The 16034-nt window shown below is 36.7% G+C and overlaps 1 protein-coding gene across 7 annotated transcripts in view; it reads right to left on the bottom strand.

The window, feature by feature from the left end:
* The window catches only part of RGS7 (regulator of G protein signaling 7), a 173300-nt gene that overhangs the window by 27148 nt on the left and 130118 nt on the right, over nt 1–16034 (bottom strand). For all 7 annotated transcript variants that reach the window (XM_087937000.1, XM_087937016.1, XM_087937012.1 and 4 more), the window contains 3 exons: nt 4414–4478; nt 2705–2781; nt 2521–2602 (listed from right to left, as the gene is read on the bottom strand). In XM_087937000.1, the coding sequence (XP_087793126.1) occupies nt 2521–2602; nt 2705–2781; nt 4414–4478 (224 nt within the window). The remainder of the gene's footprint in view (nt 1–2520; nt 2603–2704; nt 2782–4413; nt 4479–16034) is intronic.

Here is a 16034-nt window from a genome sequence, read left to right as displayed (position 1 = left end):
TATACACGCAACCAAGTTGCTGGTCCCAATTTTGGAGGACAATCTGTACAATGCAACAAGCACAATTGACCTCCCCTCCCACTTCCAATTTGGCCATACACATACACACATACACACAAAACTTCCATATTTATTCCCATATTTTTTCTTCTCATAAGACTTACATTCACATGGAAACACACAACCTCCATCCATACGAAAAATTATATGCAGATAGGTAATCACACATCCTTGAACATAACCATCCCTGCTCATTCTCATTCATACTTGTTTTTATAAAAGTGAAAGATTTGAAAAGAGAGGTAAAATATACAGGCCATTACTTTTTAATCTTTTAGTTATATTATTCTATTTTATTAGGATTGGCTTATTTTCTTTAACTAATGGTGTCTTACTCAATCAAATGAGCTTGTTAATTTTGTGTATGAATACAGAACAGGATGACTGGCATCAACCAGAGGGACTCTTTTAGATCCAGCTGATATTGGAAATGGTGTCTAATAAAACAAACATGTTTGTAAACATGGAGGTCATGCAGTATAGCTCATTCAGAGCAATCCCATCTCCCCAATGCATGATTCAGGATACAACTTGGATAACTAAGAGCATTTCCTCAAAATCACAACCACTTCTGGTATTACTCAGGCCAGCTATTTTTAAAAGCCCAGGAATATGTCACAGTCCAGATAATGCAGAGGTCTCCAAACTTGACAACTTTAAGACTTGTGGACTTCAACTCCCATAATTCCCATAGTATAGCTGGCTGAGGAATTTAGGGAGTTGAAGTCCACAAGTCTTAAAGTTGCCAAGTTTGGGGATCCCTGAGATAATGTCACTGGGAGGACAAAGAATCCTACCCCTGCAGTTTATGTTTTCCTCAAACCCTTTACACATTCCTAATTTTCTAATGCTGTAGTGTTCCAGAGCCATAGCATGAAGCATTTTCCTTCCTTTTCTCTAGCTGTTGTAACAATAGTTATAGAGAGAAAGGTAAAAGAAAGCTTTCCCTCCCCCCTTCCTGCCATTTCTTCAGTGACAGAGATCCTATAAATAGGTAAGTCTATTCCCCAAACAATTGAACCACAAACAACTCTCAAAATCTCTCTGGAATATTTTAAGTCAAAAGATCCATCAGCCCAAGAAGAAAAACAGGAATGAACATAAGGTGTTAGGATCATAACAGCCACTATATAGGCCAGACAGGCAGAAGATTAGTATAACATACCCATGAGCACCAACTAGCAGTCAGATGATGGGATGAAAACTTCTTAATCTTATGACACATGGACAGACTCAACCACTGTTTCAATTGGGAATGTGTGAGCATCCTAGACCAAGCCAAGTCAAAAATGCTAAGGAATTCCTGGAAGCTTGGCATTCAGATAAATCAGCCATCAATAGAAACATAAAAAATAAACCATATTTACACATAATTCAAAAGAGATAACAAAAAAAATCTAGGAAGGAAACAAAGCCCTCCAGCAGCCAACACCCAAATAAGGAGAATTAATGCCAGGTAAACAGTCAAGTGGAAAACAGGACCCTAATCAAAGAACAAGCATGGAGAAAACTACACTCCCACTAAAACTGACAAGTCAAGCTACTGTGTATAAACAAAGGGCAAATGCCAGACTCACTGGCAGGGATAATGTTACCTAATCTAAGCTATAAAACAATTGGTTCAAAATTAAGTATACCACTTAGTCTTTAACTCAGTATAGTGCAAACTTTGCCAGGAACAGTTGGAAGAATGAGTTCTTTTTCATTTCAGATTACAATTGAACTGAAGGAGAATTCAAGTGGGCAATATGCTTATTTTGGATTAGGTGTGAACATTGCAAGTTTCAAGCCAAGTAATTGGAAACAGTGATGTAATAATTATAAATAAGCTTATAGATAATGAGTGCACTCACTGTTGGGAATGCAGGTGGTATTTACTTAGAGAATTTGGTGTTAAATTAATCCTATGACATCCACATTAATTCATATATTTCCCATGTTCCTAGGCATCTACAGTGAATTGTGTTGTTAGAACTGTGAAAAAATAAGCACAAACTATAAAAGCACAAACTCCATCCCTAAGTATTTACAGGCTGACAGCTGATGCAATAAATCATATGATATCCTGGTGTACCTTTTGGGGGTCAGTAACTGACTTGTGAGTGCTTGTGTCCTTCCTTCATTTTTTAAAATTAAATTAAATTAATTTCATTGATTTTATATCACAACTTTTTTTGTCCACTTCACTTAAATTAGTTATTTCCTATTTTAATCCAGAGATAAGATTCTTCCATCCCTGGGTTTGAATGGGGAGGCATTGCCCCAGAGAGACCATGGCTAGGGGAGAGTTCAACCATTTTTAACTTCTGGGGGGCTAGTATCACTGCATTTGTGAACCTACCTCATATAATCAGTCAATAGCGGGAGAGGAAGGAAGGAGGGAAGAATATATTTCCAAAACTGCACATTAACTACACAACCATTTCTGAAGGTAAGGGCTGACAATATTAATTTACAAACCACTGGCCGGTGTACATCCCAGAATGCTCTCTCTTGGCTGTCAAGGATTTTTCTTTCTATCTTGTCCCTTTTCTTGTCCACTCTGTAGATGATGAGGTAGATAAATAACATAAAAAGATAAATTGAAATGCCTCGAAAGACAGCAGATGACAAATCAAGCAATAAAATGTCTGTGGCTACTCACTTGGCTTGCGCTTCTGCTTGCATAAAAATAAATTCCCACTTCCGCGCAAATGCTCGTTGCAACCTGGCCAAGCTTTCCTGAAAACACAATACATATTAGCAAGTTTCTTGAGTAGGAAGAACTTTGGAGAGTTCGAAATCTTCATTACATAAATGTAATTTGGATCCAAGTCATGGCAATTTTCTTCTGACAGGTTCCAAATAAGTATTACCTGAGCAGGTGGCAAGATTCTGGAATCCTAAGCAGGGTCTGATCTAGTTAGTACTTTAATGGGAGACCATCAGAAAACCTCACAATTATAGATTACACTGGAAAACTGGATGCCTCCTGAAAGAAGGCAACAGTCATCCATTTCAGTGCCAGTGTAAAGAAAACTAGATGGATATACCCATTATTTTAAAAATTAGAAGGTATGTCTTTGTTCACTGAAATGTTTCAGTTCACAGAACCTATATTCTCCAGGCATTCCTTTGTGCCTGTCAAATTTTGCCTTCTCTCCTCAGTCCTAAATGAGATGGGAACTTGTTTTGTTATTGGAAACATGGTTTATACTGCCTCCAATCCATGCTCTCAGAAAAAAATGGATCAAGACAAATCTTTTTAAGCTACTAGTAGTTTTTCTCCCACAGATCAGACCTAGTTCTAAAAATTGCTACATCACTTTCTGTCATTTTACTTTATTGATTATCCCTTGGACCTTACCAAAGTGCAGAATTCCAGACACAAATTATTACTAAAATCTGATTTAAAACAATTTAAAATGGAATTTGATAAAATACAATTTAAAATGAAATTGGAATAAAACACAATTTAAAATGAAATTGGAATAAAATACAATAATTTAATATATAGATAAATAAAATATGATAAAATTATATTTCGGTATCACCCTACAATTTATCCCAAACAGTCCCACGTATGCCTATCCCAACTGAACCATTTTGCTAAAGTACTGTGCTATGTTACATGTAATTTTCAGATTCTGGCCGCACATAAGGTAAGTTGTATTGCTGTGTAAATAAGTAGATATTGTCTGCATGTAATGGTGTACTTCCAAGAAAGATGCAACAATTCTCTTTCTTATGTTCCATAGCAAATCAAGGCACTTTTACTCTCCTACAGTAGCATGCAATAAATATATAAGTTCTGAGCAATAACTGCATTCTTTTGGGATAAAAAAACACACTGTCCCCTATTTGAAGTGTGGGTACAACCGGTAATCAGGTTGGCAGTAAATAAAATTGCACTGACTTCCCAATCTACATTCAGTGGAAAGGAAAGAAATCAGCCTCCATTTTAGACAGTGTAAGTAGAGCATTCAGAGTGAGCTTGAAGTCAACATAGACCAAAGCAGACATGGAACCCTTGGTTGTTACCAATGTTTCTGAACATTTTAGAGATCTTCATGGGGGTGACCATAAGTCTTCTGCAATTTAAGTGAAATGATCTCTATTTTTGCCATGATGCTCTTCAATCTTTTTAAAGGCAATGTTATTCCATTGACTCTGCCATTCTTTTTAATGTGCTTGTTTCAAACCAAGAAGCTCCAATATTGACGCCTGCCTTCAAGTTGAAGCTCCCAAATATCTAATTTTTTTTCCCCCAAGAACAGGATTGTTTCAAGGCCTTTGCTTTTGTTTCTGGAAGCGTTCCAAGTCTCATGACCCAATTTTCAAGTCTCGCTTCTAGGAAAGAGTCCAGGTACTTACTGCTTCATAGTCTGCTAGCTCAAGCCGTGCTTTGTTTTGCATTGTTCGCTTGCAGAGGTAAACCGCTGGAACACAAAAAAGAATCAATCATTTCTTGCTATCTCAGATACTATATCAAAGGCCAGACATCAAGACCTAAAGATTTAATATATGTTTCATTGAGTAAAAAGGTTCTGACCATCACAGCTCTGCCTGTGTTTCTTTTCAAGACATGATGATCTGCCCAATAGCATTAAAATGCAGTAGGTGTCAAAAGCAACTAGCCATTGTCTAGCAGCTTGTCTATAAACTAGTGATCAACTAAATTTTGCTTATTTGCTTTTGTGTTTTACTTAAGAAAGAATGTACTGCTACTAAACAAAAAAGAATTATTGGTGGCCTATGCCTAGAGGTGATTTTGAAACCCAATGACTGCAAGGGTGGAAATGCTTTTGCCACCTGGAGTGTACGGATTCAAACTGTTTAAGATATACGTGAATGCTATTGATATGATGTTCTTGTAGAAGAATTTATGTTTGGTGCTCCTTCAGCCTATTACCTTTCAATGTATGCTATTTTGTGGTGTAAAGCTCCCACAGGCCAGTAAACCTCAGAGTGGGGAAGAATATGCTTACATTTTGAAACAGGACATTAGTAAGTACTTCACATAGACAACCTTGTCCACAAAAATAATTCTGGGCCCTTTGACAACGTATTTTTTACATGAGGCTCCAAATCAATGTTCTTCAAACTTGGCAACATTAAGATGTGAGGACTTTAGCTGCCAGCATTTCCAAGCTGGCTGGAAAATTCTGGCAGTTGAAGTCCACACATTTCAAGGTTGCCAGGTTTGAAAAACACTGCTCTAAATGCTTATCTACGAAATGTAATCAGGATAATTTAGCAACCTGTTTCAGCCAAGAACAGATTTTTTTGGGGGAAAAAAGCACGTACATCAAGGTGGGGTGGGGGGAACCTGCAATTTCTCTGTAAGTAAATACAAACTTCTGCCTGTTTTCTTATCTGGTAACTGAAGCTTAAAGGCAGACAAAAATCAGCCTGCTGAAACAGCCCTATGATGTTTTCTATATTCTTGGCAAATATTCAAAATGTACTAAGTTTAGTTATATTTTCTGTGTTGAGCTAAGTCTTATTTTCTCTGCCTTTTGTACAGGTTTTGATACAGAGTGAATTCCACCTTCATGTATACCTCAGCCTGTGTTCATGAACTTACATTTCTTTCTTTATAAGCTTCTTGGGATATGTAATATTTTGAATTGTCTTTTCATAATCTGTACTATTTCAGGCAGAAAGCTATTCTCCTTTCCCTCAAACTGTCCAGAATATTGTTTGTAATCTAGATTTGTTAAAAATTAATTTGCAAGCTGCTGTGTTCTAGGCAGCTTTGTAATTATCTACTTTCACATGGAAGGTCTGCATGTTAATACTTATAGTTTAAAAAAAACCGGGAATACATTTTACCTTTTTGTCGCTTTATGAGAAAGTTTTCTTTTGTTTATCTCTTATGAGGAAAGAGATGACAAAAGAAAGAGCTGAGTCCTCTAGTTAGCACATCTATATGTCACATGGCTGGGAAGTGGCACTGTTTCTATTATTTCATTTTCTGTGTTTTAACTTTTAATCCTTAGAATGAAACAGGAATCCTACCTCTTATTGATACTAGAAATTGGGTGCGGGTACCAGATAAAATGCCCCTCTAGAAGATGGGGTAGCAGCAAGAATTCCAAAGCAGGTGAGGTATCAAATGTGAAGATCAGAGAACCTCTGAGAGAGGTGGTTTGGGACCTCCAGTCTTTCATCTTGCAAGCCTTAGCATTCATTACAGAAATGTACAGGTACTCCTCATTCAACGACTGCCCTGTTTAGTGACTGCTTGAAATTACTGCTGAAAAAGTAACTTTATGACCAATTATTGGTGTAGCATCCCTGTACCCTCATGTGATCATCATTCAGGGGCTTTACAATCACTGGGCATTTTTGACTGTTGCAGTTATCATCCCAAAGTCACATGATCACCATATGTAAGCTTCATAGTTGGCTTCCAACAAGCAGAGTCAATGGAGAAGCAGCAATAAAATTGCAGTTGTGATCCTTTGATGTTCTCATTTAATGATAATGGGGAAAAATGACATTTTAAGTCAGGTGTGATCACATGATGCCACACTTATTGTGTCACTTAGGCATTTGGGTCCTATATTTCCCAATCAATTGCGTCCAGTGATATTCCTTAATTTAGAAATATTTTAATCGGTGGTGGGATTCAAATAATTTAACAACCGGATCTCTGCCCTAATGATTTCTTCCAACAATCAGTTCACCAAACTGCTCAGAAAGTTCTCCTGAAGTGGTGCAAACTGGCTGAATCCCACCACTGATTTTAATATTGTCAACCAAATTAATCACCAATTTAGAAAAAATAAAAATATCACATTGCAGGTTGAACATCCTTGCTCAAGCTCAGAAAACCAGCATGTCTAAAGCAAGCATTGATTCCAATCCTATGATTAAAATAAAATGAAAACTTAATATGTCGGCATACCAGAAGTATTCTGGCTTGGTCTCTTGGCCTGGCATGAATAAGATCTTTTTTTTTCTACCTCATCCACCTCTTCTCTTCCTACTACCACCCCATTTAAAACTGAACACAAATACAACCTCCACTATGGTATTCTGACATCTACTGTGGAACTGTGATGGGATAACAAAGGTCATTGCATTTGTGTATCAAAGGAAACACTGGAGGAACATCACAAGTAAAACCAGATAAGTGCTTGGTGCACTTATAAGTTGGTGGGATCCAGTTCATTTCTGTGCTGATGGCCTTCTTTTCAACTATACTTGAAAAGGTACTCCTTTTCAGCTATATTCTCTTGCAATCTTTTAGTTTTAGTCTATATATAGATCATTTCCTTTTATCACTGGCCTCCTAGCTAGAATTGGAGACTACTGAGGTGCACGTTGACCATCCTTGACTTAATATTTTCTGATTTTCAAAGAAGTTAAACAAAAATATACAACTCGTAACAAGGTGGAAGGAAGAAAAATATGTCTTAATTTCTGAACTGCAAAGCATTCCCTATGAATGGGCAGCCCTGAAATGTTAATAAAACAAAAAAATGAAGTGTGCCTTCTTTCTATTCATGGAATGTTAGTATTTACAGTAAAAGAACAAATGTAAAACAACTTGCTTGCAATAGGGAATTATTATAATATTTAATATAATTAAACAGATGAAAACAGATAATTAAACGGATGAAAACTACATAAAATAAAATAATAAAAATTAGAAAGTGCATAAAATATTAGACAGAAAAACAGAAAAGAGAAGAAAAAAGAAAAAAAAGAGAAGTATATAAAGAAATTACTTCCCCCATCATCACAAGTACAAAAACTTTTATCAATTGATCACCTTCTCTTAAAATATAAGAAACAATCTCTGAATCCCATATGTCCTTTCTTATCTATAAGTAGATCCTTATAATCTTACGTTCAGTCCTGATCAGGAGAAGTGGATTACCAGAAATAACACCATTTCTCTTTTAACCTTTATTAAATAAACACACCTTTATACCTTCATTTTACTCTTAACAATCTTGATCTTTAATCTCTTCAAATAAAGCCCTGGAACTTGTTTGCTTTTTCATTTTTCTTTGTCCCTTCTCACAAAATCCTTCAGAACTCTACCAGATCTCTTTTGCAAATCCAACATGAAAAATTATTTGAGTTATCTTTTGGTTTGCTATTTGTTCACCCCTTTTAATTATTAAAAAATCAGCTGATTTCCTTTATACATCCAGTTTAACATCATTTTCCATATCATTCTTGTAGCTTGTCATTTTTAAATCTAATTTCCAATCAACCTTATCTGGTAAGAAATTGTACCTCTTCCAAGACATCTTTTAAAAGCAATCCATCTATAATGGGAGACATGTTAAAATTAAATTGTGGATCCATTCCTTATAAATATCTTCCAATATGTCCATTAAAATATTTTGCTCCATTCTTGATTAGTAAATAAAATTTAAGTTTTCTCCTTTAATTGTAATCTTTAGTACCTTCTGGTTTCCTCTAGTATCCAATATTCAGCGTTCTATGCTATAGAATGCTTTCTTTTAGGAATTCAAAACATTTTCTGACAGGAAGGTTTGTTATGATTAGTTTCAAAATCTTATCAAATCTTATCTGGATCCTTAGCCCATTTATAACTTTCCAAAATCAACATTCTAATCATTCTTTTGCTGTTTATTACAAAAATGAGGGTTTCTTATGTCCTTAAACTGTTCTTTAAAGCTTCTTTTGTTAAAGATTAAAGGAAACACACATTATAAAATTTGTTGACTGATGGGTTCTTAATAATTGAAAAGCAGCTAATAAGCATTTTCCAAAATTGATTAAAATAGTTCAGCAGAACTTTGTGTCTATAAAGTTAGATTGCAGGTATGAGCTTGACAAAAATCTCTCCACTCAGACCTGCACAATTCATGGTGAGAGTTCACGGTAAACTAGGTGCCTTCAACGGATCAAAGATGAAATTGCAGTGAGATTGGTGGCTAAGCAAACTTCTGGCCAGTCAAACCTCTCTGGATAAAGGAGAGATCATGAGATTGCCCACCTGCATTCTGAATAGCTGCTGCTCCTGAGTAAACTACAGGAACTGAGGTTTCCCCTTCCTATAGAAATATAGGCCTATTTAATGTCGGCTAAACTAGAATGAACTTCAATGAAGTCTCCCTGGAGTGCCACAATAGGCTATAACTCCTGTAACTCACACCTGCATGACTATTGGATTATATTTAAGAGAAAGAATCACTTTATTCAAATGAGACAGGGAAAGTGCTAAGCTCTCTGCTAAAGCTTCATCTACCATTGTTACTGCAGATATAGTTGTTGCTGAGATATTTTTCTTGATACCACAATTGACAATGGGGAAAAGAACATCTATGCAATAAGAAGGGAAGGGAAGGGAAGGGAAGGGAAGGGAAGGGAAGGGAAGACAAGACAAGACAAGACAAGACAAGACAAGACAAGACAAGACAAGACAAGATTTTATTTGGCCAAGTAGGATTAAATACACAAACAATTTGTCTCTGGTGTAGAAAGCCTTAGTGTATATGCAAAACAACCAAGTAATAATAACTATAATAATACCAATAAGACGAGGTAGTAGGGATCAGAAGGATCAGGGGTGGGATGCTACCGGTTCTGCCTGGTTCTATAGAACCGGTAGCTCTGAAGAGCAGCAGACGCTGAACCGGTTCTATGTTTGCTTCTATTTGGCCCACCCGCCTGCCTAAACTCTTATCTGTCCTTTATTTCCTGCTTTTTCAACCTCAGCTGCTTTGTGCGGCACAGCTGAGGTTGAAAAAGCAGGAAAAAAGAGGCTTTTCAAATGCTATGCGCCTGCGCACAGCACTTTTCAGCTGTCCGGTGGCACAGCTGATGGTTTTTTACATAGGTGCGCAGCAAAACATAGTCACTGAACTGGTAGTAACACCGGTTGAATCCCACCCCTGAGAAGGATAATAATACTAGAGCCATATTACATGGGTAAATATGCTTAGACATAAAAACAGTACTCTGGGAATTAGATGATCAGCAGAGTGATGGCATGAGGGGGAAAATTGTCTCTGTATTTAGTTGTTTTAGCATTCAGTGCCCTGTAGCAGTATCCCAAGGGGAAGAGTTGAAACAGTTTATTTCAAGGATGTGAGGAGTCTAGAGATATTTTCTCAGCCCTCCTTCTGATCTATGCAATATACAGGTCCTTAACTTTTGCCTCAAAAAACAGTGACAGGAAAAGCAACAGAGATGAAGAGTGAAACATTTGTCAAATTCATCAGGCAGAAAATAAAATTAACATCCAGCATGCCAACATCAGTGGCAGTTCTGCACACTCCTGTTGTTTTCTGATGATTAGTGAAAACCTTCTTGTTCTGGCAATTATTACATACACAAAAATGTGAAATCGCAGCTGCCAGTTCTTAGCTGGTGTTGGCTTTTATGTGCATTGAGTTCTTCCCAAGAACCTAGGATGTCATAATGTATCAGTATAGTACAGTATATATGCAGATCTAAGCAGAGGGACCTTTTATAATAAAGAGATGGAAATGTTGTCAATTCATATGCCATCCAAGAGTTTTTGGTATGACACCCAGTGCATTGATAATCACTGGGACCACCATATTATTATTTCTTAATTTTGCTGATTAGCTCATGTCTCACATGGTAAATTCTGAACTAAATATATTTCAATCTACTGAGCTGTCTTTGTTTTTATAATTTTTTAAAATACTTTTTATTTCATATTGTTTTATTATAGTATTGGGAAAGTTTAAATGTTAGAAACTCTTTTGAATGTGTTCTATCATGTAAGAGCTGGCTATAAATCTCTTAAATAAACAAACAATTCAATTTTTTAAATTGAAAGTTGCAATTTTTCTTCTTGCATTCTGCATCTCTATCATTCTTTAAGAGCTAATTGGACAAAATTGCCATTGCTGAACTTATTGCTTTAAAAATTTTACAGAACTCATTACAATGTAAGTTTCAGACACTGCTGTAAATAAAGTTATGAAATTAATCTTAAAACTACATAACTCCAAGTTCTTGAGGGAAAACATTTTAGGGAAAATTGGCTTTTTCTTTACTCTTTTATTATATTTAAGATGTGTGGTTTTCAGCTCCCCAGAATTGGGAACATGCAAACACACCTCCAGACCAAATGACATAAACGTTTCTACCAGGAGTCAGATTTTTGCCAACAGATCTGGTAGACAGCACTTGAGGGAATAGAAACAGCAATAGCAATAGCACTTATAGACTTATATACCACTTCACATGTTTTACAGCCCTCTCTAAGCAGTTTACAATGTCAGCATATTTTCCCCAACAATCTGGGTCAATGTTGGAGTAGAAGGTTGAGCAGGGCATTTACAATAGCCATCATGGTATGGATCAAACATTTTTTTAATTTTGTTTTCAGTTAAAACATGCATTTAAAAAAGGGATACTGATTTGTATACTACTGTAAACATGAACTTTCCCTATGCGTTGCCCTGAAGCTGATGGGAGGATTTGGGAAATTAAAATGTGGCTGACTGGGTAGAGGTTCATTTGTTGTGCAAATCCTATCAACCTGGAAACCTGTAGATGCGTGGACAGAAACTTTCAGAATTTCCCAGCTAAAGGTTCTGGGAATAAACATTTCTACTTTTTGTACATTTATACTTTGGATGGTATCTAGTTGGATATGTATGGACATGGGCAATGAAACTGATAAAGGGGGAGACCTTGTTAATGGTGTATGGGAATGATCGTTGGAGACAGAATGAAGAAACTCAGACTGGCCTATCGTCAGATAAGAAGCAGATGAGCCTGCAGAAGAAAGGAGTATGTGGCAGAAAGGATACACCTAATTTCTAAGGATTGCAAAGCTACACTTGACATACAAGTTTGCCATACTTCCTTAAGTGCATCCTTAATGAAATAATGAAATGCCTACTAGAGTTTAGCCTGGATGACAGATAAATAATGAAGGGAAGAGCCACTAAACTGTTTATTTTCCTAGTCTATGCTATGGGATGGGGGAACCGCAGTGCAATTTTCCATGGACATGGGAGAAAGAAGGAAAAACTTCTCATTTCAAAGAGAAATGATTTGCAATTGTCTTAAGAGCCCTCATGGCTAAAGGTGAGGTGGCCCAAAGATGCTTCTTTTTCAGGAGGCAACTGGGTTTTCTTGTTTTTTCTTTGAAGATTTTTTGCTTTTCATCCAAGAAGCTTTTTCAGCTCTGACAGGATAGTGGGGAATGGAAGGATTTATACTCCTTGCAGGCAGATGGACATTTGCATCCTTTTAGAGGGTCGTTGAAGCATTTGGAGGTTTATCTGTGAGCTCAGGGTCACCCAAGTAGTGCTCCTGGTTCCTGTAGTCTGCATTTTTTTTCTCTGGAAATCCATTCCTACTTCCTCACCATTCAAACGGTGTTCATCCCAAACATCTATAGAGATTCTCAGTCATCCAGGTCATGGTTGTCCCAAAGGTGCTTTTTTCAGGAAGCAACTGGACTTTCTTTTTTTTTTCCTTTGAGCTGAAGAAGTTTCTTGGATGAGAAGCGAAACATCTCCAAAGGGAAAAAAAACAAGTCCAGTTGCCTCCTGAAAAAGCACCTTTGGGACAATCATGACCTGGATGACTGAGAATCTCTACAGTCCTCATGGCTAAGAAGGAGAGGACCACAAGTAGTTCCTCCTAGACACAGAGCTAAAATTATGCAACTCAGTATTAATCCTGTTTCATGGAATTGAATGATACAGTAAAATGAGAATTATTAAACATAACACCCAATAGAAAGTTAACTTTGCTTTGTTGCGAAAATATAGTATGAGTCTTGAAATAGCAACTGAGATCTGCATGCCAATATGCCGTGCTTAAGGGTACACTGAACTTGGCCAAATATATTTTTATTTAAATACAGATTGAGTTGCACATGGAGTGCCACAGGGTATTCATCATTACATGGAATTCAGTCACTGGTCTGAAGCCAGAAAACGTCATATTCTGAACAATTCCTTATAATATTAGCTACCCAGAGCCTGATTTGTTGTTGCATTTTTCTAATTACTATATTTGCCTTCTGGTAAAAGGCAAAGTATATAGCTTGGTTTATAAATAATTACAGCTGATCAGAGCCATAAAAAACAAAGATTGATCTTACTTGAAAGGTTATATAAGCCAATGCCGATGTGTATATACATTATCCAAGCTAGGGGGGAGACAGTCCCACAGCTATGCAAAAGTCACAGTGAATTGTAACTTTAATGTGACATAATGGAAAAATATTGATTATAGAGAGAGTTAAATGGAATAACTATACTGGGTTTAGTCTGAATTACCTTTAATTTAGAACAAATGTAGTTGTCCTCACTCCATGTCTTTGTCCTCGTCATATTAGCTTTTTGAAATATGGCTCCTGATGCATCCCTTGATTTATTTATTTATTTTTAATTTCATGTATTTATTGGTGCCTGACACATTTCTCAAAATTAAGCGATCTCTCTCTCAACCCCTGAAAAATAATTCACTCCTGATATGAATGAAAAGAGAGCCCCGCTTGGGATCCTCTGGTCACACATATCTACCTTGAACTCTTATAATAGAAGCCCATGGAGAATGGAACACCTCCTGGTTTGTTGTTGTTGTTGTTGTTTTGGCAGGTCTTGAAAGCATCCAAATGTGATAGCAATCTGCAGAATTGTACTCGCCTCAATCTTTCATTGTTTTCAGAGGAAGAATGCAAGAATGCTTTTCTTTAACAGATTTTACACATTAGTTATAAAGAAGAAAAATAAGCAGAACAATGCAAAGGGGGAGGAGGGCTTGGGGAATTCCATTTTACTCTTTCTATTGAAATCACTACATCATTTGCCATAACTTTGCAGCCCTTTGAGGAGGAAAACAATAGCTTTGAAAAATAAAAAATCAATAACCACAGAGTTTATCTGCCCTCAGGTATCAGCAAATTATATCAATAATTAAACAAGTAAATAGGTAATGCTGGATGTTATTGTGTACAGCTAAGAAAGGCCGCTTCTAAAGAAACAGGTGATGTATAGATCTATTGATGCAAAAGATGGACTCTGTGCATTGCCCAATGAAATCTTGTCATCCCAAATCATGATATGCCAATATATATTTTCACCTTGCATTAAGATATTAAATCGGCTTCTAACTCTATACTAAACATGAGATTAGGAGACATGAATTAACTTCTGCCATCTTTTGATCAGTATGCACTACTTTACAAGCTTTCTGGCTAACAGCACCCACTTTTCTAAATACTATGCAGCATTTGTTGGATTTTCTAGTAAAGTTACATGGATGCACATACACACAGTATTCCTGCTGCATACTGAACATGTGCACTAAATTAGGAGAAAAAATACATATGGAAAAACAAGATCACACTGTAGTGTGTTAGAGATTACTCTCATATTAAGAAGTTCTACAAAGAAATATATTTTAGATTCTGCACTTTTACTTTCCTAGCAACAGATTATACAGTAAATACATTCCAACACAACAATTGCTTTTTAGATTTACTTGGAGATGTTTTGCTTTCTCCCTCTGCTCTGCTGTCAGCAACTTAATTGCACCTTAAAGCTCATCAAAGCCATATGTTTGTTTTTATTTTAGCATGTCTTTTTGGCCAGGAGAGACCAGATAATTATGAGATTCCAAACTATGAGCAAACAAGTGGACTAATTATACTTTATCTGCATTTACTTTGCAGGAAACCCACAGCTTTCTATATATAGTGGAAGCTGAGTCGGTGATTGAAGTAGAGTACTAGATGTTACTTCCATTAAAACAATTATACCCTACTAAATTTTAATATCTATTTGACCAGATCTCTGCTCCATCTTGTTATCATTATCTTCAAATGTGCATCAAAGAACAATAGGGTATATTATTTTGAAGAATAAAAGATCAACCAATCCAAGGAAGTTGAAATTTTCTAATAATCCCCAGGAGCTGTAAATGTTAAGAAGGCTTCCTTGAGGAAATTGAAAGCTTGTTCTAATGAGAAAGACCCAAAAGAAGCATAGAAAAAGTGTCAGGGGACATTAAAAAAGCAGAGAGAGAGAGACAGAAACAGAGACAGAGAGAAAGAAACACACAGAGAGAGAGAGGCTGAGGAATGTGTGGTTAAAAAAACATAAAAGGGAACAGTAAGGACTTCCTTAAATACATACCAAACAGAAAACCACTTCTTTACATGGTGCATTAATTAATTAATTTATGGCATGGCCACTTAATGTGGATGATGTTAAAAGAAACTGGATAAATTCATAGAAAACCAAGTCTATTGAGAGCCATTGATCTTGAAGATTCACTGTGTTACATTGGGATTGGAGACAGCATGTCTTCAAAATAACAGCCTCAAAGGAATGACTGTGGGAGATGAGTGATGTCTCTGTGTAATGGAACACACCCAAGTATGGGCTATGGTAGATTGGGCCCCATTACGGTAGGAGAGGCATGTGTTATAGACTTTCCCAGAATGAGCATCACAGGCTTATTGAGCATATTAAATGCCTATTATATATAGCAATATCACAGACCTAGAAGAAGTTGAAGAAAAAAAAGAAAATGAGAGAACTGGAGAAGCCAGTTTAGTGTAGTGGTTAAGTAATCAGGCTAGAAACCAAGAGACTGTGAGTTCTGGTCTCATCTTGGGCACAAAACCAACCATGACCTTGAGGTAGTAACTCTTTCTCAGTCTTAGAAAAGAAGCAAGGGCAAACGACTTCTAAAATTTCATCAAGAAAACTGCAGGGATTTGTTCAAGCAGTGAATAGGAGTCAACACTGACTGGAAGGCAACAATTTTCTGGAAGGCATTCAACTCAAAAGTTGAATGTTGGACAGCCATGCACAAAAACAGCCAGGGAAATGATTGAAGCCTGGGAAATGGGCCCCATGTCAGTCACCAGCAGTGCTGATTTACCCCCAGCCTATCAAGTACTCAGAAGGTGTGGGCTGGGCAGCACAAGCAAATGACAGCTAATGACTTAAAAGCCAGCCATCAACACACCCCCAGCCACTTACAACAGGCACTAT

Source organism: Pseudonaja textilis, chromosome 1 (genome assembly GCF_049901715.1).
Source record: "Pseudonaja textilis isolate UNSWEBS1 chromosome 1, rPseTex1.2, whole genome shotgun sequence".
NCBI classification, from domain to species: domain Eukaryota; kingdom Metazoa; phylum Chordata; class Lepidosauria; order Squamata; family Elapidae; genus Pseudonaja; species Pseudonaja textilis.
Note: the sequence above shows the minus strand (reverse complement) of the source record. Positions and strands in the feature narration are given on the sequence as shown.